This window comes from Dermacentor silvarum, chromosome 2, assembly GCF_013339745.2.
Source record: "Dermacentor silvarum isolate Dsil-2018 chromosome 2, BIME_Dsil_1.4, whole genome shotgun sequence".
Taxonomy (NCBI): domain Eukaryota; kingdom Metazoa; phylum Arthropoda; class Arachnida; order Ixodida; family Ixodidae; genus Dermacentor; species Dermacentor silvarum.
The window spans coordinates 243,510,634-243,533,189 of NC_051155.1; the positions used below are offsets into that span (position 1 = coordinate 243,510,634).

At 48.0% G+C, this 22,556-nt stretch overlaps 2 protein-coding genes across 2 annotated transcripts in view; one reads left to right on the plus strand and one right to left on the minus strand.

Annotated features, from left to right (window-relative positions):
- The window catches only part of LOC119443012 (techylectin-5A), a 73,216-nt gene extending 53,197 nt beyond the window's left edge, over positions 1-20,019 (minus strand). The window contains exon 1 of the mRNA XM_049662513.1: positions 19,997-20,019. Coding sequence (XP_049518470.1) covers positions 19,997-20,003 — 7 coding nt within the window. The 5' untranslated portion in view covers positions 20,004-20,019. The remainder of the gene's footprint in view (positions 1-19,996) is intronic.
- Positions 6,435-22,556, plus strand: part of LOC119440776 (adipokinetic hormone/corazonin-related peptide receptor variant I) — a 38,041-nt gene continuing 21,919 nt past the window's right edge. The window contains exons 1-2 of the mRNA XM_037705655.2: positions 6,435-7,591; positions 10,211-10,378. Coding sequence (XP_037561583.1) covers positions 7,214-7,591; positions 10,211-10,378 — 546 coding nt within the window. The 5' untranslated portion in view covers positions 6,435-7,213. The remainder of the gene's footprint in view (positions 7,592-10,210; positions 10,379-22,556) is intronic.

The window sequence follows — 22,556 nt, forward strand, 5'->3', positions numbered from 1 at the left end:
AAAGAGCGCGTAATCCAAGCGCGCGCCGAGTGTCGCGCAAGCCAGCGAAAGAACACGCCGGCCCCGCGGCAACTTCAACAGAGGGGGAGAGCGCATACGCCTCAAGCAACAACGCTAACAACGGCGCCGAAACGTCTGGAAGAGACTCGACGGAGCGACGTTAACCAGAGAGAGAGAGAGAGAGCACACGCGCGCGCCGAGACATCTTCTCACCCGGCGAGTCGACAACCATTACTACCGCGTGAGCGTACACCAACAGGATGAGTCATCACCCACCCCCCCCTCGAGAATGCTCCGATGGTGGCGGTCGAAGGTACGAGAAAAGAGTAGAAGCTTCCCAAGCTTTGGCCATGCTACGAGATCACGACACCGATAAGAATGTTCGAGAACGCCTGTGGAAGCTATATAACCGCCGTGCGAGAATCGTTTAGGAACCAGGAATCGTTTAGGATCCAGGAAAATCCGGGAATTCAGGGAGTTCGAGAGTTCAGTCCGCACCGGTGAAGTGATGTAACGTGAAGACCGAGCGTCTGCGGAAAAAGGGGATTCCCCGGCAAGCTAGTCGACGGGTTCATCGAGCGTCTGCATTTCTGGAAGAAGTTCTTTCTTCGAGATTTGCTCGAGTTACGCCGAGATCGTCTGACTTCAAGACCAACACGGTGAATACGATTGGACACTTAGTGTTCCTATTTATTTAGTACTTTACATGTTGGACTCTTAGTGCTTGTCGTTAATTATTTTCTTGTGTTTGTTAATACCCATCTGATTTGTATTGTGTTGCGTCTAGCCTAAGTGTGCAAGTGTGAGTGTGTAACTGCCTTGTGTGAAGAATATATTTTGTTGTGTTTTGACAACTCTGGGCTCTGACTCGGTCTTTGGACAGCAACCGGCGTTCGCTGGCGCACCAGAGGGCCCACTCTTAATTGTCCTTGCTTTCGTGGGATTATTTTCGGAAGCTGATAAGTCGGCTTTGGAATTTAGTCCGGCGTCTGCGCCTCGTTCACCGGGGTCTGTGACAATATTTCTGGCGTCCGCGACAGGACCTTTCTGGTGCAAATTGTGTGTCCATAGTAGGGAGAAAGAGCCTAGGGTCGTTTACATTGCTATTGTAAACGATTTTGAGTGTTGCACCACGCTTTGCTAACTTGTGTGCAGAGAGCAGTTCGATTGTTGAAATCTAGGCAGATAGTTTTTGCACGCGGCTAGATTTTTGAAGGGCATTATGGATCTCGAGAAATTAGTTGCCCTTGGTGAGAAGATGGGTCTTTCCGGAGCGGAACTACGGAAGTGGGTTAGCCAGAAGGAAAAAGAAGCTCTAGAAAGAGAGAGAGAAAGGCTAGCTGCCGAAAGGGCCAAAGAGGAAAGAGAAGCAAAGGAGCGAGATAGAGAGGCGATGGAGCGAAAAGAAGAAAGAGAAGCAAAGGGGCGACAGATCAGAGAAGAAAGGGAAGCTGAAATAGCTGAGAGAGAAAGACAGAGACAGCATGAATTAGAACTCGAACGACTTCGATTGCAGCAGCGTACAGACCCTCCCGCCCAGGCAAGAGTCGATAGCACTGAAAGGGAAGAAACTAGCTTCCGTCTGAACCCAAGCAAACTGCTTGTGGCATTCGATGAAAGAAAAGATGATCTGGATGCTTATTTGCATAGATTTGAGACAGTTGCTAAAAGCCAGAATTGGCCAGAGGATCAATGGGCCACTGCGTTGAGCACGTGTTTGAGTGGCGAAGCACTTAGTGTGTACGGTCGGCTGACGCCAACCGATGCCTCTAATGATGGAAGGGTGAAAGCTGCTTTACTGAAAAGATTTAGGTTCACCGTAGAAGGCTTCCGAGATAAGTTTAGGACTGGAAAGCCCGCCGATGGCGAGACTGCCACGCAATTTGCCGCGCGGCTCAGCCACTATTTTGATAGGTGGACCGAACTTTCAGAGACTGCACAGGAGTACGGTGCACTTAGAGAGCTTCTGATCAAGGAGCAATTCCTCATCAGTTGCCACCCGAGCCTGTCACTCTATCTGAAAGAAAGGAAAGCTAAATCGCTTCAAGATATGTTGGAATTGGCAGACCAATTTTTGGAAGCACAGGGAGGCACCAATCTCTCCAAGATCAAAAAAGAGGAGCCAGGGGACGCAAAGAAACCGGCATCCGATGATAGGAAAAACCCTCAGAAGCCTGTCCCGAGGTGCTATCTCTGTAACCGACTGGGCCATCATGCTAGCAACTGTCGGAGCAATTTTACGCGCCCCAATGACGTTTAATGTTTTAAATGTGGGCGAGCGGCTCACAAAGCCGATTCATGTCGCAATGGAGTGAAGGAAACTCCCCAAGCATCCTGTGTGTATGCCCCGCCAAAACATCAAGAAGACATAAACGACGACTATGTAGAACTCCGAGGCGGAAAAAGAATTCCAGTCGTTAATGCGGTGATGACCCAACGCCCCGAATTTCCCGATAAGGGAATGCCTGTAATTGCCGGAAGAATGGCAGGCAAACAAATTACGGTGTTACGAGATTCCGGCACCAGCACAGTGATCGTGCGGAGGGACTTGGTCAAAGACGAAGAGCTCACAGGCGAAAGCCGTTTAGTTCTCTTGATCGACGGTACGACTAGGAAGCTTGCTGAAGCCAAGATTGAGGTCGAGACCCCCTACTACAGTGGGAGTATCACTGCTCTTTGTATGGACAGCCCACTGTACGACCTAATTCTAGGGAACATCGAGGGAGTTCGCGCCCCAGACGATCCGAAACCTTTGGAAGACGAGTCGAAGATCGAACCCTCGACGATTGAAGAAGCTCGCGGAAATCCATCAGCAGCTGACGAGAACAACGCGGCGGCTGTCTTCCGAGCTCGAGCGAAGGCTCAGACAAGGCCTTTCCAGCTCCCTTCCACGCCCGATTCAGAAATTAAACCGACCGGGGCTCATAGTCACAATTCGAAACACTACCATCGAAAAGCCAAGGACAGAAAATTTAAATTTAAGAACCGTTGACGATTATCCGTGGTGCAAAGGGTTTTGGTTGAGTGCACCGAGTGTTTGTTTATGTATTTGTTTGTGTCCTGTAAACTACCCTGTCATAGTTTTGTATACTTGTTGCACATGTTATATTTCAAATGTTTGCCTTGTCACGCGAGATATGAATTTTGTGTAGTACAAGTGTAACAGTTACACGAGCGCTGTGTTATTGTGTAATCCAAGTGTACTTGTGTTACTTGTGTTTGTCTCAATGTATCGCGAGTGATGTGTGATTTGTGGTGGACTGATTTATGGACTTACGGACTCTTGTGCGCGCTTCTTTTGTGTTTTCTTGAATATTATTGCATAATATTCTTAAAGTGGGGGGCAGTGTCACAAAAGAGCGCGTAATCCAAGCGCGCGCCGAGTGTCGCGCAAGCCAGCGAAAGAACACTCCGGCCCCGCGGCAACTTCAACAGAGGGGGAGAGCGCATACTCCTCAAGCAACAACGCTAACAACGGCGCCGAAACGTCTGGAAGAGACTCGACGGAGCGACGTTAACCAGAGAGAGAGAGAGAGCACACGCGCGCGCCGAGACACCTTCTCACCCGGCGAGTCGACAGCCATTGCTACCGCGTGAGCGTACACCAACAGGATGAATCACCCCCCCCCTCGAGAATGGTCCGATGGTGGCGGTCGAAGGTACGAGAAAAGAGTAGAAGCTTCCCAAGCTTTGGCCATGCTACGAGATCACGACACCGATAAGAATGTTCGAGAACGCCTGTGGAAGCTATATAACCGCCGTGCGAGAATCGTTTAGCGGGAATCCAGGAAAATCCGGGAATTCAGGGAATTCAGGGAGTTCGAGAGTTCAGTCCGCACCGGTGAAGTGATGTAACGTGAAGACCGAGCGTCTGCGGAAGAAGGGGATTCCCCGGCAAGCTAGTCGACGGGTTCATCGAGCGTCTGCATTTCCGGAAGAAGTTCTTTCTTCGAGATTTGCTCGAGTTACGCCGAGATCGTCTGACTTCAAGACCAACACGGTGAATACGATTGGACACTTAGTGTTCCTATTTATTTAGTACTTTACGTGTTGGACTCTTAGTGCTTGTCGTTAATTATTTTCTTGTGTTTGTTAATACCCATCTGATTTGTATTGTGTTGCGTCTAGCCTAAGTGTGCAAGTGTGACTGTGTAACTGCCTTGTGTGAAGAATATATTTTGTTGTGTTTTGACAACTCTGGGCTCTGACTCGGTCTTTGGACAGCAACCGGCGTTCGCTGGCGCACTAGAGGGCCCACTCTTAATTGTCCTTGCTTTCGGGGGATTATTTTCGGAAGCTGATAAGTCGGCTTTGAAATTTAGTCCGGCGTCTGCGCCTCGTTCACCGGGGTCTGTGGCAGTGCGGCCTCGGTGTTTATCACTGGGTGAATCCCGAGGTTTCATTAAAGTATTTCTCAATTATGAAGTTACACACATTCGGATGCGATGGAGAGGATGACGTCACTGATGGTATGCCCGCAGTCCGCCGTTGTCGCTTGCGTTCGATGTCTCGAGTTTGCTCAGCGGAGTGGTTAGCAGCATTCGCCTGCCATTGCCGCTTGCGATTCTTCGAAATTAAATTGCTTCAAAATTAAATCTGTTCGTTACGTAAGAAAATGAATGCTCACACCACCGTAAACGCGGCCTCCCCATTACGATGACAGAAGAGAAGTGAAACAGAGTGAAATTCTACGCTGGAATAATGAGCAGCTATGCAGCCAGCTGTGCGTGGACGAAGACGACGATGACGACGAACGCGAGAGCAGTGGCACGAGCGCGTGCCAAGCACGCGCCAACGAGCCAGCTGCGGAGGAAGACGACGACGCTCGAGCCAATGCTGATGATGATAGTTTTCTATGGACAGGCGGTTTGGCCTAGTCATATGAAACTTCGCTTTAAAAATACAAAAGTCGGGACACTTTGCCGTCTCGACTGGGTCAAGTCGGGAAATGGCACATTTACTCAAAAGTGGGGATTGTCCGGCTAAATTCGGGACGGTTGGCATCCCTAGTACTGTTCAGTGTATCTTAATTACCTGCCTCAAAAACGTTGTTTATCAGTCATGTGGCATGCCTCCCTCCGCTTTGAACTTAGAACCTTGAAGTTGCACTATAACAAGCAAACCAGTTCGCTATATAGTGTACATTTATGAAGTCAGTGGAAAGTGGACCACATCAGTCTCAGTGCTGGGTACAAATGTGCAGGGTATTGAGATTGGTCCATCGCAGCGTCCTTAATGATTGATTCCTCTACCAGGCCGCGTTCTTCTTTTTTCGGCTCCTTCGCACCACATTAAGGAAATGCTGATCGTGGGTTTCGTTGTGTTCCACTTTATTTTTATTTTATTTTAATATTTTTCTTATCACGTGGCGGGCCGAGTGGCCGATACTAGTGATAATGTGATTTACTGAGAGGCCGATACTAGTGATTTGCGCGCGGCGGCGTGCAAATGATGTTCGAGCCAATGATGAAAGTTGAAAACAATGGAAAAGGAAATTGGTTGTTATAAAATATGGCCCCTCATGTACACGTGCAACAACCTTTAAAGTAAATAAATATATTGCGAGCTGGCCAAGCTGCGTCAGTGAGGCTTTTACTCCCACCATCCTTCACGTACAACACATGAAAATAAAGATTCGATTCAACTCTATTCAATCATATTCAAAGACTCCCGTCACATTTCTTGCGCGCATAATCCTGCATGATAAAGAATTTAGAGCGCTTGAAGAGACGAGGACGAAGAAGGACAACTCTCGTGCGAGACGCAACGAGCGCTCGTGTTACGTCCGCATTCTTCGTCTTTTCAAGCGCTTTAATTTTGTTACTACAACAATTGTCAACCACGTCAAACCTAGTAAAACCTCGTCAACCTTGTCAACGTCAACCCTTGTCTTAGTTATGCACCTTGAATTGTTCTCCTGCTCAATATTCGGTGGGCGCTGTAATAACAGCAATGAACGCACGAAATGATTCCTTTAGTCAGCAGGCCTGCGCACTCTGCTTGATGACGTCTGCTACTTCGACCAAAATTTCCATCGCCAAGCCTGGCATGACGAAAGCGGTGACGTCAAAATCACCGCGGCTTGCCATGGGGAGCGTCCCCATTAGATTATATGGCAGTCGGACAAGGTAGCATGACAGTCACGGATCGAAGTGCACCGGTCTTGTGCTATGCGTAGGCTCCCTTGTCTTCAGTTGTAAACGCTACTTCCGAAGGATGCAACGGACCGCTTGAAATGAAGCGCGCAGGGCTCGTATTGGCTGCGCGCATAGCGCGACGTACCCAATCGACTTTCAGCTGCGCCACTTCTCCGTCTCCTCGGCGCGCGATCTGCGCGGTGCAGAATGCGCTCGTAGCTTTGCGCTCATTCGTAGCGGAGAGGACGGCGCAAGATGACTGTCTGTCGCCGAGGAGCGGGTGATTAATTTGCCGCTCCATGGTGCGCATTGCGCGAAGCGGCGTAGGGTTTATCGGCCGTTGGGAAGTTTCTCTGGCTCGGTTTAGCTTTATCATTGAAACCATCGACGTAGACTACTACGGCGGGCAAGGTTTCAAAGTAAGTGGCGATAGTTCAGCGAAACGCGAAAATGTCTATGCGCGAAGATGGCACTGAAATCACTGTGATACGCCATGGAATGTCACATTTGCAAAGGATCGCGAGTGGAATTGTGGAGTTAGACTGTCTGCTTTCGATGTGGAGTCTATAGCTGGAATTGTGCGCCCAGTGAGTGAATGAATGTGACTTAACTCGCTGGAGAAGAACTGAAGCCCGCGTGAATACGCGGCTATTATTTTTAGCAACCAAACTTTCTTTCTTTTCTGCCCTACTGGCGACGTCAAAATACTTCGACGGCGGGTGCTGCTTCACATTAGCACAACAGCTGCTTCGAAGTGTGAAGTACTTTCTTGTGCTTGACCGATAAGTGCAAACTCCCTCCCTTGAATTAAAGGGAGAGTTCTCAGAAACAAAGGACATAGATGGCAACGATGGGCAGCCTAAGCTATTAGAACATTGAAGAATGAATTTACAGATTGGAGCTATCGGCTTAATTATGCTGGTTCTCTCTATGGGTCCGGAAAGCCGAACGATGAAAAGTTGCCCCATGTGCAGCAAATTGACGTGGAGTTTGGGTGGAGAAACCGTTCTCGCACATGAAACTGTCGCTGTTTCCCACGTCGACAGCTTTGGCCGTGTCAACTAGTGCCAATTACGATGGTTTTGATCGACAGGCTTCCGAAGCACGAGCTTCTCTCGCCGACGCTTTATACGGTGCTCAATGACACTTCATCGACGGTGGTGTTGGACGCTAGTGGCGCAACGCCGGCGCTTCCAGAAGAGTTGACGTTCACGCGCAAGTCGCTGGTTCAGGTGATCGTGTACGTGCTGCTGTTTGTGGCCGCAGCAGCCGGAAACGTGCCTGTCTTCTTGAGTCTGCTTGGCAAACGGGCGCGGAAGTCTCGCATCAAGCTGATGATGATGCACCTGGCAGTGGCTGACCTGATCGTCACCTTCGTCATGATTCCTCTCGAGGTAGCCTGGCGCCTCACGGTGCGCTGGGTGGCGGGCAACGCTATGTGCAAGATCATGCAGGTTAGTGCATCGGTGCCATGTCTAACAACAAAATCTCAAGATACGAATAAAGGAGAACTTAATGTTGGGGCGATTGGCATGTAACAGCAGCCGCTTAAAAAAAGCAAAAAAAAAAAAAAAGCTTGAGTGACAAAAACCACGTGAACATGACTGAGCTCGTGCCGTCTTGTGTCTTTTGTCTTGTGTTTTTCTCTGCAATGGTTCCTCTCGTAGGAATTACATAGAATTCGCGTGCTATTTCACGTTTCTTAGGCGACACGGGCCTGGACTCACGATAGTGATATTTATGCAATGTGTCCTTTCACCTTGTTCCTCCCATTGTCATCCCCCATTGTGAGCCTCTTTCTTCCCCTCCTCCCCTTCCCTTACGTAGAGTAGCAGGCCAGATGTTCCATTTTCCGGCCGACCTCTCTACATTTTCAAATCATTAAACTACTTCTTCTTCGCCAAAAATGAAACGTTATGAAAACAGATTTTGTATGTCATTAACATAATTCAAAAATCTTTAATGAAGTGAAACGAAATATTTATGTTTCGTCGCGTGTCTCCGTGCCGCCGTTTTGTCGGTTACCATATGGGACAGTATAATGTTATTTCAATTTCGGTCCTCGATGTCATCGCAATCGCTTTATTCGAAGCACCCAGCAGGAATCATCGTTGAAAGGCCCAAGACGTATAGGGTTTGCCCCAATGCGTTCCCGTCAATACACTGTTACGGGCTTATTTTATTTTGTCTTCATTGTCATTTACCTTTTGTCAGCTCTGTGCAACATTCAGACATCTGAGAATGGGATCTTGAAATACATCGGTGCTGGGGGATCGCCAATGATGTTGCACGTATACAAAAGGTCCCTGTTACGAGTGCCGTAGCAGCGATCATAACGGCGAGGTGGTGGTGATGATGATAATGAGGGTGATGACTATGATGATGATGTGTTGTGTAGAAGCACTAACACGTTTCTTGTTTATCTTCATCTTTTGTACTATTAACCGCATGTTACTGCTGCAAGGTGACCGAACAGAATAACATTAGTAAATCAGACTTCCTTTTACTAGTCCCTGCGTCTGTTACACTTTCAACTGTTCTTGCTGCTTTTTCTCAAATGATATAGATTACCTATCACTGTAAGCTGTACGCTAGTAGTTTCAGCCGGCATCAGCGAAGTCTACAGTATCGGCGCTTGATGTGCTATGGCAAGTAATAAAAGTGAACATGGTGTTCCTAAGGAGTTTTCTGGCAATAGAGCAAAAAGTAAAAGAGAAATATTTTTCTCAAGCAAGATCACTCAGGTGTTTCATTGTAAGCTGATCCTTGTCTTAGGAACATGTGCTCTTCATATCACCTTCATTGTCGGAAAAACACTTTATATAGAATGTGCTTCAGCTCTTGCTGAAATTGCTTTCATAGTTGTCGGAGCAATAGACTGGTCTGAAAGAAGAAACGCTGCCGTCAGCTGGCACGCTTGTTGCTGCTTGCGAAAAGCATCATTATCCGGGAGCCAACACCTCAGGTGTGGGGATACCCGCTTTGTACTGCCACTTGCGCAATCCATGTCGAACAGCGCCGCAATCTATCTGCTGAAGAACTTTCTCGTCAGCAAACTACACGTGACGTGGGTAGATTGTTGCACGCTGTATTTATTATATGGTTGAACGAAGCCTGTAACAGATATTTTCCGTTACAGCGAGTTCTCTGTTAAAGAGCAATACCTACTCAATTAAGTGGACTCAAAAACTATAACGTTCCGGAAGAGGGCTTGAAGAAAACCACACCATTTTACTTATAAAGAGAAGGGGCCGAATTACCAAAGCTTTTTGCCCATAAGTTTTTTTCTTTTGTTTTGCCATTGGCCATTCGCATTCCCGAATAATATGTCCAGTATCCGGATTGACTGCAATTTTCTCTTATGGACAATTCCAGCGTAAGAGCTTTTTGTGAATACGGGCCCAGAACTGTGTCATGTCGTACTCGTTCTGTTGTATCACGTGTTTTTTTTCTTTTTATGTATTGTTAGTTGCATCCGTGTCGTATTGCAGCGAATAGTACCAGCCACTGAATTCCCCCAGGATCTCACCATGCTCACGAGAAACTTTCGCTGTTGCGTATTTTAGTTCTGTCGCAGATCTTACCTCATTACGTATGCATTGTTTCCCTGAATATATTGAAACTGCGCCACCGACAATCTTTAAATGTCAGTATACTAGCGGTGAATGCAGCAAGTCGGACGCACACGCCTGCAGCGGACATGCCGTCTTGATACAGATCACGAGGGCGTGTTAGATACCGGTAGTCTCACGAGGCCGTGAGTTTCATTCCCAGCGGCATTCGCATTCTGATAGGAACTGAATGCAAAAACTCCCGTGTAGTTAGGTCTAGGCGCACGTTAATGAACTTCATATGGTCTAAATTAATTCGTAACACTCCACAGTGGTATATCAATCAATCAATCAATCAATCAATCAATCAATCAATCAATCAATCAATCAATCAATCAATCAATCAATCCCCTACAGTTGTGAGCGCAGAATACTCCATAAATATGCTCCCCTCAACTGCCACGGGGGAGGCGCGGGGCGTCGGCAGACGCGCCAGTGCGCTTTGGCATTCTGTCCACGCAGGTTCTTCGCGCGTTCGGCCCGTACCTGTCGTCCATGGTGCTGGTGTGCATCAGCGCGGACCGGTACTTCGCCGTGCTGCACCCGCTGAGGGTGCACGACGCCCGCAGGCGAGGAAAGTTCATGCTGGCCGCGGCATGGTACATCAGCCTGGCGTGCAGCCTGCCGCAGGTGAATGTCACGTCAGCCCATCTTCTCTTCATTCTCTTTGGAACGCTGCCGTGGACATTTCAATGCGCGCCGTCAACCGGCTATCCACATTAACGCGGCGATGGCGCTGCCACCTGTAGTTCGAACTCGCGGCGAATATGCGCAATATCGCGAAGACAGGAAGTGACGCATAAAACTACACGACGAAGGGCTTCGTTCAGTCATCTTATGCGTCACTTTTACGTGCTCTTGCGCAGTACCTCTGCCTCAAAGTATGAAGCAAATAGCTCGAGAAAAAGTTCTGATGTGAGTGGGTATTTTATCATTATGCGATTTAATGGAGAGCAGTGTCAGTAGTGTGAACGAAGAGCGCACCGGCTTCAGCCAATCGAAAACTAGAACTATACGATCCACAACGACAATTTTTTTTGTACCATTTACAGACGGCGACATTGGACTATAAAGATACGGTCCTGAGTTTTGCTGGCTTGTCTTTGTTGGTTCAACGCAGCCACACCTTGGAATGTTGAGCAGTCACTGTGGAATTCACGAAGAAGTCGCTGTGGAACGACTTTGAAATCCCTGCATGGTTTCGGAAGCGTGTGAAATATTGACAGTGCGTTTCACGTAACATTGATAGCTGCTGTCGGTCGGTCGAGAAAGGAGTATAAGTTCTAAGAACAGTGCCAGGACTCCGGGCGGGCACGGTGAATAGCGATGTTCGCTGACACGAGGTTGGTGTTTCTCTTTATCGGAAGAATTGGTTGCGTGCAATAATATCATCTCGTCCCTCCTGCGATAACTTACACGACAGTGCACTGGGTCAGGTCCGACATAAGTAGCGCGCGGTATACGTGAGTACTTCACCTTCCAATCTACGAATCATTTAACGGAGCGTGTACCAATATTCTTGTTCTCTTTCAATTACTGTGTATTCTCCCGGCCCGACTACTCAATCGCTCAATATCCTTAGTTTTAAAGAATTTTCAGTATTTTATTAATGATAACCATTCTTTGCTTCATTCTTGGCCCTTTGCAGAAGGTAGGTAGCTGGTAGGAGGCTGCCTCGCCTCGCTTTATAAAAAGAAAATAATATATGACTGATGGTGGAATAGAACTTCTGCCGTCAAGCACAGCAGCCCGGTGCTCTAACCATTAGGGGGGGGGGGGGGATGAAAATAAAAAAAGGCACAAGTGCCCCCCCTCCCACGCATACTTCTTTCGTTCCAAAGACATCCAGCTCCTTGAAATGTTTGGCGCGCGCGCACCGCGTGCCACTTCCATGTCTTTTCTGGTGACAGCTCGCGCTCCGATGCGACGTGTTAGATTGCACTATCACGGGGACTCGCCAACCTTCCCCAGTTCTTCCTCGTTGCACGCTACGTAGAAATTGCGCAAAGTTGTACGAACCTTCATGATCGCCCATTTAATCATGCTTTACCATTTCTTTGCCGGAGTACAAATTTCATCGTTGTTTTACATGCACTACATGGCATAGCCACGATACGTACACGCACGACTGCATAACACGAAATCGCTAATGATGTCCCATTCTGCGTTACCCTCGTTTTCGCTCGTCCATTACCCATGTAGAAACGAACGATTGCCATGTCGTAAGATCGGCGTCGAACGGTCGGCGTAGAAATCATGCCATCACAGTCATACGATCGTCTTCAACGTGGTCGTCGTCGTGCTGCTGTAGTCGCAGACACTTACGCTCGTGAACCACACACACCCACACACACACCACACACACCACACACCGACTCAATTTAAACAAACACGTTCTTCCACATTGCTTCACTTTGGGGAACCTCGAACAATTCTAAATAGTCACAGGTGCCTGCAAAATGCTTCGCACAATATCGATTCACACAGTGCGTGAGATCAGAGGAGTTTTATTACCTTTATTTTTAGGCATTCACTACGACCAGGGGGCCGGTCATAATAGTCTGCACAGTATTATTACAGGCCCCCTCAGCATATAGTTGCTAAAGTGAGGGGGCCCCTTTTTATTCCATCGCATGTTATGTTCATTGAGTTCCGATAGTTCAAGTGGCTGGGTCCGTATCACTTGGGCGCACAGTAACAATTTAACAGCGCGTCATCTGCAGTCCATAAAGTGACATCTACCCAAACCCCCCTTCCCCTGGGCTATGCAAGGCGTCGCTTCGGTCACTTTGGCAGGAGCCAAGGGTTGGAAGCTCCGTGTCTGGCGGGGCTGAAGCATACGACAAAAGAAAAAAATTCACAGCATATCCACGGGGTGAATGATGATGAGTGGGCGAAGCTCCGGAGGGAATCATCGGATCTCCCGCTTAAGGGGACGCTAGCACAAACGCGTTAGAAACGTGCAGTACTCTCTAGTAAGGGGGAGCGGCCACAGCGTCTTACGCAGCCATTTACACATGCCGGAACGTGCACCGCGTTTGCCGACGCCATCACATGACTGCTGAGAGAGTATACCCCCCGTATTCATAAACGCTCCTCGACTTGAACTTGACTTGCCACCGCTTTGGGCAGCGCGTTCGAAACGCGTTGAAGGTAAGGCGGAGAGGCCGCAGCGTCTTAAGCCCCAACCAGACGTACGCGTTGGAACGCGTCCGCAGGCGCCGTGCGCCTGAGAGAGATTGTGGTTGTGAAGAGGAAGAGGCAGAAAATAGCGCCTCTTCCTCTTCACAACCACAAACTCTCTCGGGCGCACGGCGCCTGCGGACGCGTTACAACGCGTACGTCTGGTTGGGGCTTTACACCAGCTTCTTACACGGGCCGTAACGCGCTAGCACAAACGCGTTAGAAACGCGCTAGAAACGCGGCCTTTCGTTAATGTTGGGTATTTATTGCCATCGTGGTGCGTGTGTCCATGTCCGCTTCGTGGCGTAGTGGGCTAACGCCGCGTAAAGTCCCTAAAAAAAATAAAGTAGCGCCAACCGCACCCCTTCGCCTCTGCCTCCTCTCTCAGCAGCTGCAGCTGCGCCCCTACAGCGTCCAGGAGGAAACTACGGACGCGAAAGCGAAAGCGGCGCACGGCCGCGCTCGGGCAGCCGCTCGGCGAACGGTACGCCGGTGTCGTCTGTGGAACGCGCGCTCGTTTCGCAGGTGCGCGGCCGAGCTCGGGCAGCCGCTCGGCGAACGGTACGCCGGTGTCGTCTGTGGAACGCGCGATCGTTTCGCAGGTCTTCCGCGGTGATCGTCCCGGGATGAAGCCATAGGCAGCGTATACACGGCACATGTTGCAACTGGCATGCACATTTACCATCGACGTGGATACACGCTCCATGCGCGAGACTCAAGCTTGAACGTACCGCAACACTGGATGCACGAATACAAGCAAAAAGATAAGGCAGATCACCCGTACTACCTCACAAAGCCGCGACGACGCAGAGTTCAAGTCAGTCCGACCAATACGCTGTAGCCACAATTCTCGCCGAACGGCATTTTCTTTTCCTCGCGGAAGGAAAAACAGCTTCTTTCCATTCTCGTACCTGTTTTTGCAACTGCGGGCACAGCAGGTCGGCATCGCGAGACGTGCAGGGCCAACGCGCCAGACTCGAACGCGGTGGAACGCCCGCCACAAAACACTCGCACGCCGTGCCAAAAATAAACAACGCAGTGGACAGACAAAATGGCGCCTTCACTACCTTCAGAAAAGCTAGTGCGTCGTGCTTGAAAAGCTTGCAGATTCTTAGCGCCGCCGAGTTTACACGGCGATAGTGGCGCTGCCATCGAGAGCGTCAGCGCCGAGCGCGTCCGCAAGCAAACGGTCGGCTCTCGCATCGAGTATTGCTTGCTTGAGGTGATGTTTTTTGCAGTGCAAGCGTTTTTATTATTTCACTGGTCTACAAAGCATGATACTTGCCGTATTTATCTCTCGAACACTCTTCCAATGAATCGCTTTAGACCGCAGCGCTCTAGTCCGTTTAGCGGAAAGATTTGAACAAGCCCATCTTTTCGGCCAACAGCCATGCCTCCCCTCAACTGGCTCCATTTACAATCTGCAAGACACGCGGGAGAGGAGGAGCCTGCATGGGCGACACGAATGGCGCTACTTTATTTTTTTTAGGGACTTTAACGCCGCGCGCTCGGAAGCGAGGGGTCCCTGGTTCGATTCCGCGCTACGGACACAACTTCGGAATTTTTTTAACACGAAAGTGTTTTATGCCGGGGTCCACCAAGACTTCACTGACGTATTTCCGTCACGGAAATACGTCATAGAACATAATACAAAGAAAGAAACCAGAAGAAAAAGTTCCACAAACATGCAAAATTTGGGGAATCGAACCCACGACCTCTCGGTCCGCGACGATAGATCGCCGAGCGTTTAACCCATTGCGCCACAAACGCATTTGCAGAGAGCTACACAGACGCGCCTTATATATCTAACACTCCTCCGTGTACCCGCGCTCTTGCTCGGGGCGGTGCCGCCGCCTACGAGCAGAAAAGAGAAGTACTGCATTATGACACTAACGCGCACCGACAGTGAACGCTTCGGTGGTCTCAGCACTACGACGCCTCGATGCCAGCATTCGAAGGGACGCTGGCATCAAGAAGCACTACCAACGCCACTTAGGTGGCGTTCACCGTACTCAGCACAGCGGAGCGTGGCCTCCGAAATTAGCTCTGAAAATGTTTCTGAAGTTGATCGCGGAGGCTGCAATTACGACGCGCTGTACGCGCTGATTTGACTCGGTGACGATTCAGTTACGTGCTTTGTCTTGCGCGTTGTATTAGTGTGTCAGTTATGTGCTTCGTCTTTCGCGTTGTGCTAGCGTGTGCAGCGTAGTGCAGCTTCCATATGCACGACGGTTGCTCATGGTCATCGACGTTGGTAGTCGTGATGGAGGAGACGTGCCACCAGGCGTCAGCGTGGGTGCATCAACGCCTAAGGGCGCTTTAACCACAAAACACCAATAGACATTATATATCAATGTGCAATAAACATTACACTACTTCTGTGAAGACAAGTTTCACTTTCGTGTTCTATACCGATTCCTATATAAGAGGGATCAACCACATTTTTCTCATTTTTCTCAGACTGGTTACACACTACTGGTTACACACTACTACTACGACGACGGGGACGGAACGGGTGCCGCTATAAGGAGCTTCGCCCCTAAAAAACACTGCTTAAGTCAAACGAGCAAAATAATTATGCGGCAACGTTAGAAAAAAGGAATTGCCGAAGACGCGAAGACAATCATGAGCCTAACGCTTTTAAGCAATGCCATGAAACCATTTTTTTCTTTATTACATGGGAGCAGAACATTCTGAAAACCAAAGCGCTACAGAAATTTAAGGTGACTGAAAACACATGCAAATGTCAGGCAAGCACGTGCAAGCGTCCAGTAATGACATCCAGTCCGGTGGTGTTTCTTGTGCAGCGTACACACTGCGAATGTAAGCAGCCGGTTCCCGAAAGAACGACCGAATGCTTCGCGGTGGCTCAGCGTGTCTGTCGCACATTCTACTGCGCCAAAGGCTATGTAGGCAAAGTAACATGAACATGTCAGATGGGGTGCCATAGGGATTTTTAAAAGGTAGGAAACAAATTGTGTGTGGTGTGATACTAATATTTTTTTCAAGTGTTCTTTGGAGAATGTCCCGGAAGGGCGCGGCATCTCTACAGTCTACAACAGGGTGGTGATCAATCGTTTCAGCATGTGGATATAAACGGCAGTTGTTCAACCCCGGCATTAAACAGCCCATTTTCTTCAGCGAGGTTTTGACAGGAAGGGTTGCCGAATGTAACTTAAAGAAAAAAGTTTTGATCCCTGGAGGAATGATCATTCGACGGACAGGCTTAAGTACATCTAGGTAATAGCATTCCAAATAAAGTTGCATTGCCGCCTTTTTCTCACAAATAACATACATCCTACAGATACACGAATTGCCGAAAATATGTGTCAGCCAGCGTCATGAAACAATGCGGAAAGGTCTGCTTTTACACAGGTTCTGCACCGGCTCCTATTACCAAGGCTATGTCAGCTGGTGACTCAATTTGGGCTACCGCCCAGGTAAACGGCAATTGCGTCACGAGCGCCACTTTCTTCTCTGGTGCTTCGTAGGCTATACTTCCGAAAAATAAAAAATAAAGCCTGCTGTTACGACAATGGATTTCTTGACGCGCGAGGGGGAGACGGCCATCGCGCTTGTCGTTTGCAATACGCTCGACGAGTGTGCGATTTTCTCGCCAGACGCACACGAGCTGCGTTCACGGTATACCATCTGCATTGTTCTAACAGCTTTCATTTTCAGCCTCTTTCGTTTTGTAATGACAATTTCTTTTTGCGTGTGGGGTTGTTCATGTATTGAGTAAATACCAGCAGCGCATCTGTGTTTGCTAAAATTTTATCACATTCCGTTATGATACGTGAGCCAGCATTCCATAGCGGGTGGCTATTGTGCTTCGGCAGGACAATAACAGGCAGTGAAATATGGTTTATTTCCCAATTTTATTAGCAGCGTTTGTACCGCAAGAGATACAATACACAAAAGAATATTGCAGACCCGAGTATCTCACATCTACGAGTACAGAACAAACTGCACATTATATAGGCGCGTATACATAAAGCTTCTTACAATTTGTCAATAGCAAGAGCCATGTTCTTTCTTGTTTTTTGTTATTTTTTCTTGATTCTTGCTTTGCATCTGAGAATCCAACCAAGGCAAATCGTTTGTCGTGGTTACTTATGCAAAAAATTATAATTAAGCGAGACTGGTTGAAAAACCGGTGTACCCAAACAAAGACCCAAACAAAGACGAGACAGACATTCGGGGGAGGTGGAGTTGTCCGTGCTAGGGCTGCAGTCTGGAAAAATGGAGGTAATAAGTTATATGCTTACACACAACGCAATTGCAGGAACAAATTTCAGCACTCTTACCGCAAAAACTGCTTTCAATTCATGTACGTCAACTGTTATATTTTCTTGTGGAATTTAACGCAAAAATGTGGCAAAAAAATTTAACAATCTAGATCTTTATTTTAACTGCTACTATACGGAAGTAACAGGTTTGGTAATGCTGCTTTCTCAACAGCTGTCTGAAAACACTGACCGGTTACTTACAGCTAAATTATTAGAAATGGGTTATTGGAGATCGCAGGTAGAGGCCTTCGTCCTGCAGTGGACATAAAATATAAGCTGATGATAATGATGATGATGAAATTACCTTGATCCATGGATTCCTTATTTACTTGTCAATATGACACTGACGGATTAGTTTGTTCAACCTTTTACAACGAAGCTGTTAAGGGCCCACTCTTCGATGGTCGCGTCCGGCAATAGAAAAAAAAAAAACAAAACACCGCATATCCACGGGGTGAATGATGATGAGTGGGCGAAGCTCCGGAGGGAATCATCGGTAAACCGTGAATCTTCAGTGTAATTCGCCCAGTCTCGCCGCACTAAATCGAACGATTGACTTCCACCAACGACACGCGCCATATGTGACGTCATTCCTATTTTATAACAGCGCCCTTCATTATAATTGCACCATCTCCCGCTTAAGGGGACGCTAGCACAAACGCGTTAGAAACGTGCAGTACTCTCTAGTAAGGGGGAGAGGCCACAGCGTCTTACGCAGCCGTTTACACATGCCGGAACGTGCACCGCGTTTGCCGACGCCATCACATGACTGCTGAGAGAGTATAACCACCGTATTCATAAACGCTCCTCGACTTGAACTTGACTTGCCACCGCCTTCAACGCGTTTCGAACGCGCTGCCCAAGGCGGTGGCAAGTTAAGTTCAAGTCGAGGAGCGTTTATGAATACTGGGGTAAGGCGGAGAGGCCACAGCGTCTTACACCAGATTCTTACACGGGCCGTAACGCGCTAGCACAAACGCGTTAGAAACGCGCAGTCTTTCGTTAATGTTGGGTATTTATTGTCATCGTGGTGCGTGTCCATGTGCGCTTCGTGGCGTAGTGGTTAGCGCCGCGCGTTCGGAAGCGAGGGGTCCCTGGTGCGATTCCGCGCTACAGACACAACTTCCGGAATTTTTTTTTTCATAAAAGTAGACGTGGTACCTACTACGACGACGACTACTACTACTACATACTACAGAGGAGGGACAGATCCACACCCTAAGGAGCTTCGCCCCTAAGAACTCTCATTGGCCGTATGCTGTGTGTTCGAGTGAAAGCGCGTGAGGGCGAGGGACGCGCGCTTTCACGGGGAGCGAACGTACGGCGGAGAGCAAACGCGACTTCCCAGTGAAAGAGGAGCGGTGTGCGAGGAGGGTAGAGAGAGAGTGTGGTTACGAAGAGGAAGAGGTGCTAGGCGCCCTAGACTGTGCGTGTGTGTGCCCGCTCTCCCACTGCGGCGCATGCGCGCAGCCCTGCCGGCCTCTGCCGCCTGTGGCACCGACTCTCTCTGGGCTCTCGACCGCCTCTCCCCTGACAGTGTCGACAACGGCGTTTAGCCGTTCCGTCACGTAGCCAGTGTTTTGACAGCAGTTGTGTGTGGTCAGACAAATAACGCGCACAACTGTTGTCGACGGCGGCGGCGTTTCGCGCGCGTTCGCACCGAACGCGTGCGGCGTTGGTGACGTGTTTATGAAGAACGTGACAACCTTTGCCGTGCACCCTGTGGTGGTGTACCGTAGCGACCATAAAGCCATGGTCCCTGTGGTCAGTAAATAAATGAAAACCATCGGATCATATATATTTCTCATTCTTTATTAGTTCAAATAACCAATTACACCATCACATCTTAATAGTCATAATTGGAAATACATAATTCCCACCATAGTACAGCTTCGCTGGTCTTCCATCTACACCCCAGTGGAAGGGCTGACAATTTTTTTGTATACTCCTTGTCTTCCTAGTTTTGCAGAATACGTATTACAGGAAGACGATATCCCAAAAGTTGTAAGCCACTGGTAACAGTTGTAAGTCATCAGTCTATGAGCATTTCTTACTCTAGACGAATTTGTGTTGCACAGGGGGAACAAAACTTTGCGGGAACACCGGAGCGCGTTGCTCGCTAAGCGCCGACGTAAGCACCTTCGTACGCATTGGGTGGCAGTGCGACTTGTCACGAAGGTAAATTCGCTCGTTTTGAACAAAATCTGCTTGTCTGCTTAGTTCTCAGTTGACAACCGCGAACATCGCACATCGCAGATGAATATTCGATAAAACAGAACAGACAAGCAGGCGTTTTTTTGTTGTTTTTTTTTTGCGACACCTTATTTCGCTGCGTAACAAAAAATGCGCACGGTGCCGTAGCAGACAACGCGAAGAAAACCGCACTTGCAGTGCTTTCTGCACTAGCACAGCGCTCCTTCAATTGGTTCCCGCACCTTTTGAAGCTCTAGGCGACTTGTAATGCTTAACCAAGAACAGGCAAGTCTCTAACTTAACCCCTTCGTCCGTGTAGCTAGCATTCAAGGATCTTCAGCAAAGTTATCAGTTTATTCCGTAAAGCGAACAGCAGTCGCCGAAATATAACGAAACGCGATTTCCGTCAATGGGTGAGCTAAAGCGCTCGTCTCCGAAGTAGCTGTCAATAGGTAACTTGAACGTATTTACACACCACAGAGAAATATACCGCGTACGGAATACCCTTCCTTTCGTCTTACAGCCGTTTCGATAAGGTTAGCGGCTATTCGCTGCACAACAACTGCATAAAAAGCGTGCTTACCTTTCATTCTCTTGGTGGCGGAAAAAAGTGGCCCTGCTGTTCCTTCCCGTGATGGCCAACCATAGAGCTGCGCAGAACGTCTTGTGGCCTTTCTTCAGTTTTTCTTACATCGCTGGAGCACTGGCCGATACAGAAACAAAATGTGGCAACGCACAGTAGAAGCCAAAGGCATGGACGTGTGCAGAGGTGCAAAGAGCGCCAGGAGCAGACGAACAGAATGGCAGCCGAAGCGATAAGGGCGACAGCGCCGCCCGTTGGCCCAACAAATGAAGCGACTGAACAAAGACATAGGGGGCCGCAAAAGAAAATAGCCGATAACACATTTTATTTCTACACATAATTGCATCCCTTTAATTTGTTGCTATGTAGGTGGAAAATATAGAGCCACATATGCAAAAGTTACTGAATTTTGTTTTGGCTACCAGTGTCATGGCGACACTTTACTGCCAATACCGAACATAGCCCCACTGTCCACCCACTGCTATTACCACGTCACTATAGTTTTATCACTATAATGAAGGGCACCCTCACTATAGTCAGTTCCTTATTTTCCCTCCGGATTCTTGGTTCATACTGTAAAGAGGGCATGTGTCATAGTTGACACCAGACAAAGTTCTACAATTAATTGTTTTTTAAGGTTGCACTTCCCACGAGCTAATTCCTATCGACGCTTTGCCCAACTCCTGATTCAGCAACTTCGGCAACACGGCCAAGACAGACCGCTTTATTGTCCGATATATCGAAGCTTCATTTTACACCACCTTATTACGTCAAAGGGGGGGTTCCACCGCAAGCCGCGCTTCGCGGTGTCGCGTGCGTAATCATGTAAATCGAACGAATAATTTGAGGCCGGTTATTTCAGCCAACATGAGCATTTTGAAATGTGGAAACACGTAAATAGACTTTTATGACAACGTCCTTCAGCTTTTCAAAACAAACATGTGCCGTACAATTTGTAACTAGGAAGTTAATTAATGTAATTAAATATATTGTATAGCGACGGAAGTGATTTAGTTTTTCTTACAAAATATATCCACTTGAGCAGATAATTCATCTGCAGTGACGTGATTAGAATAAATTTTGTACGCTTTTTAAAAAGAAGAGTGTTCGAAGTAAAAACAAAGCACATGGTACTATAGAAAGACAAATAGACTTACTCAGACATGAATATATTTAGCAATTCATGTAATATAATACTTGACATAATTCATTCATAAGCACACATGCTTGACTGTTTTTTTTTTTCAAAGTCACATAGAAACGCTCTCTTTAAGCCGTGATGATGGCTCAGAAACTGACACTGCTGGCGCACCCATACGGATATACGTTGGCTTTTAGTAGATGTGCGAAGGCCTTCGCACTGAAAGCAGCAAGTTGAGGTTGGCACTTCTGAGTGTATGTCTTGCGCAGGTTACAGTGCTAACTTGTCGATAAAGACACATGAAAAGTCTAGGTGACGCAGTTGTTTGGAGGGACATTTTTTAAAAGCGGGAGTTCCAGTATCGAAACTAGCTGAGGTGTCCTGTTTTTTTTTTTTTCGTATTTTTTACTGCACACTGGCATGACCACCCGCGAAATGCAGCGACGCCAAAATGCAACTACAAAATTTGTGACAACGGCTGCTCAAAAAGAAAGCAAAACACGACCTCGAGAGCAGACGTCGTCGTAAATTTGACATCAGAACAGCAGTGTGCAGCTGACTGCTAAAAGCATTTACTGCAGGCTTCGTGAAATGTTTTCCAAGGTGGTAAAATCTTGTTCGACATGTGTCCTTGCGCCACAAGACCCCAGGTAGTAAAAGGGACGCTGAGACAAATTTATTAATCTACGACGAAGCCCACATGCCAGCGAAAGCGGGCCTTCCGGCAGCTATCGTTTCTTAGTTACTATAGTATAATTTGCAACAGCGGAAACGCTCGGATTCTGCACTTCGGGGAAATAAAGGCTGCTGATGCACCCTTCTTTCTCCCGTACAATGAAGCTATCCTCCACTAGTGCAGGAAATATAGGAGAGTCTGCAACACCGTTCATGACTCGTTCGAAACGATGGTGTAGCTTGCCTCAAGCGTAGAGCAAAAGCGTACATAGGTTAGAGGATCCGTTGTACTTGTTTTATGGGTGGGTGACCGGCAGTGAATCTCGAACCATCCACTTTACGCAGCTTTTCCCGCAGAATTGCTTCCACGCGACTTAACTTGGCCATTTAGGCAGCTGTGGGGATTTTCGTTACAGGGGCTCCTTCCGCCTGGTTGGCGCTACCTGATCCTGGGCTCCCTGGTTGATCCCTTGGGTGACGTTGCCTATAAGGAATAAGCATTAACCTCGGTGGAAATAAGCATAATTGTGTCTGGCGTACTTAGCAATGCGTCGTGTCTTTCCTATTAGCGCGAAAGCCTTATCTGTCTCGTTTTGAGATGGCCTTGAAAAAGTGGAGCCAAAACTCGGAGAAAAAATACGCAAAGAAATATATACAAAAAACGATAACTCAATAAGATCATTACAAACCACCTAACATTATATATCAATCCATAGGTAATTTCATGGGGAATATAAATATTGA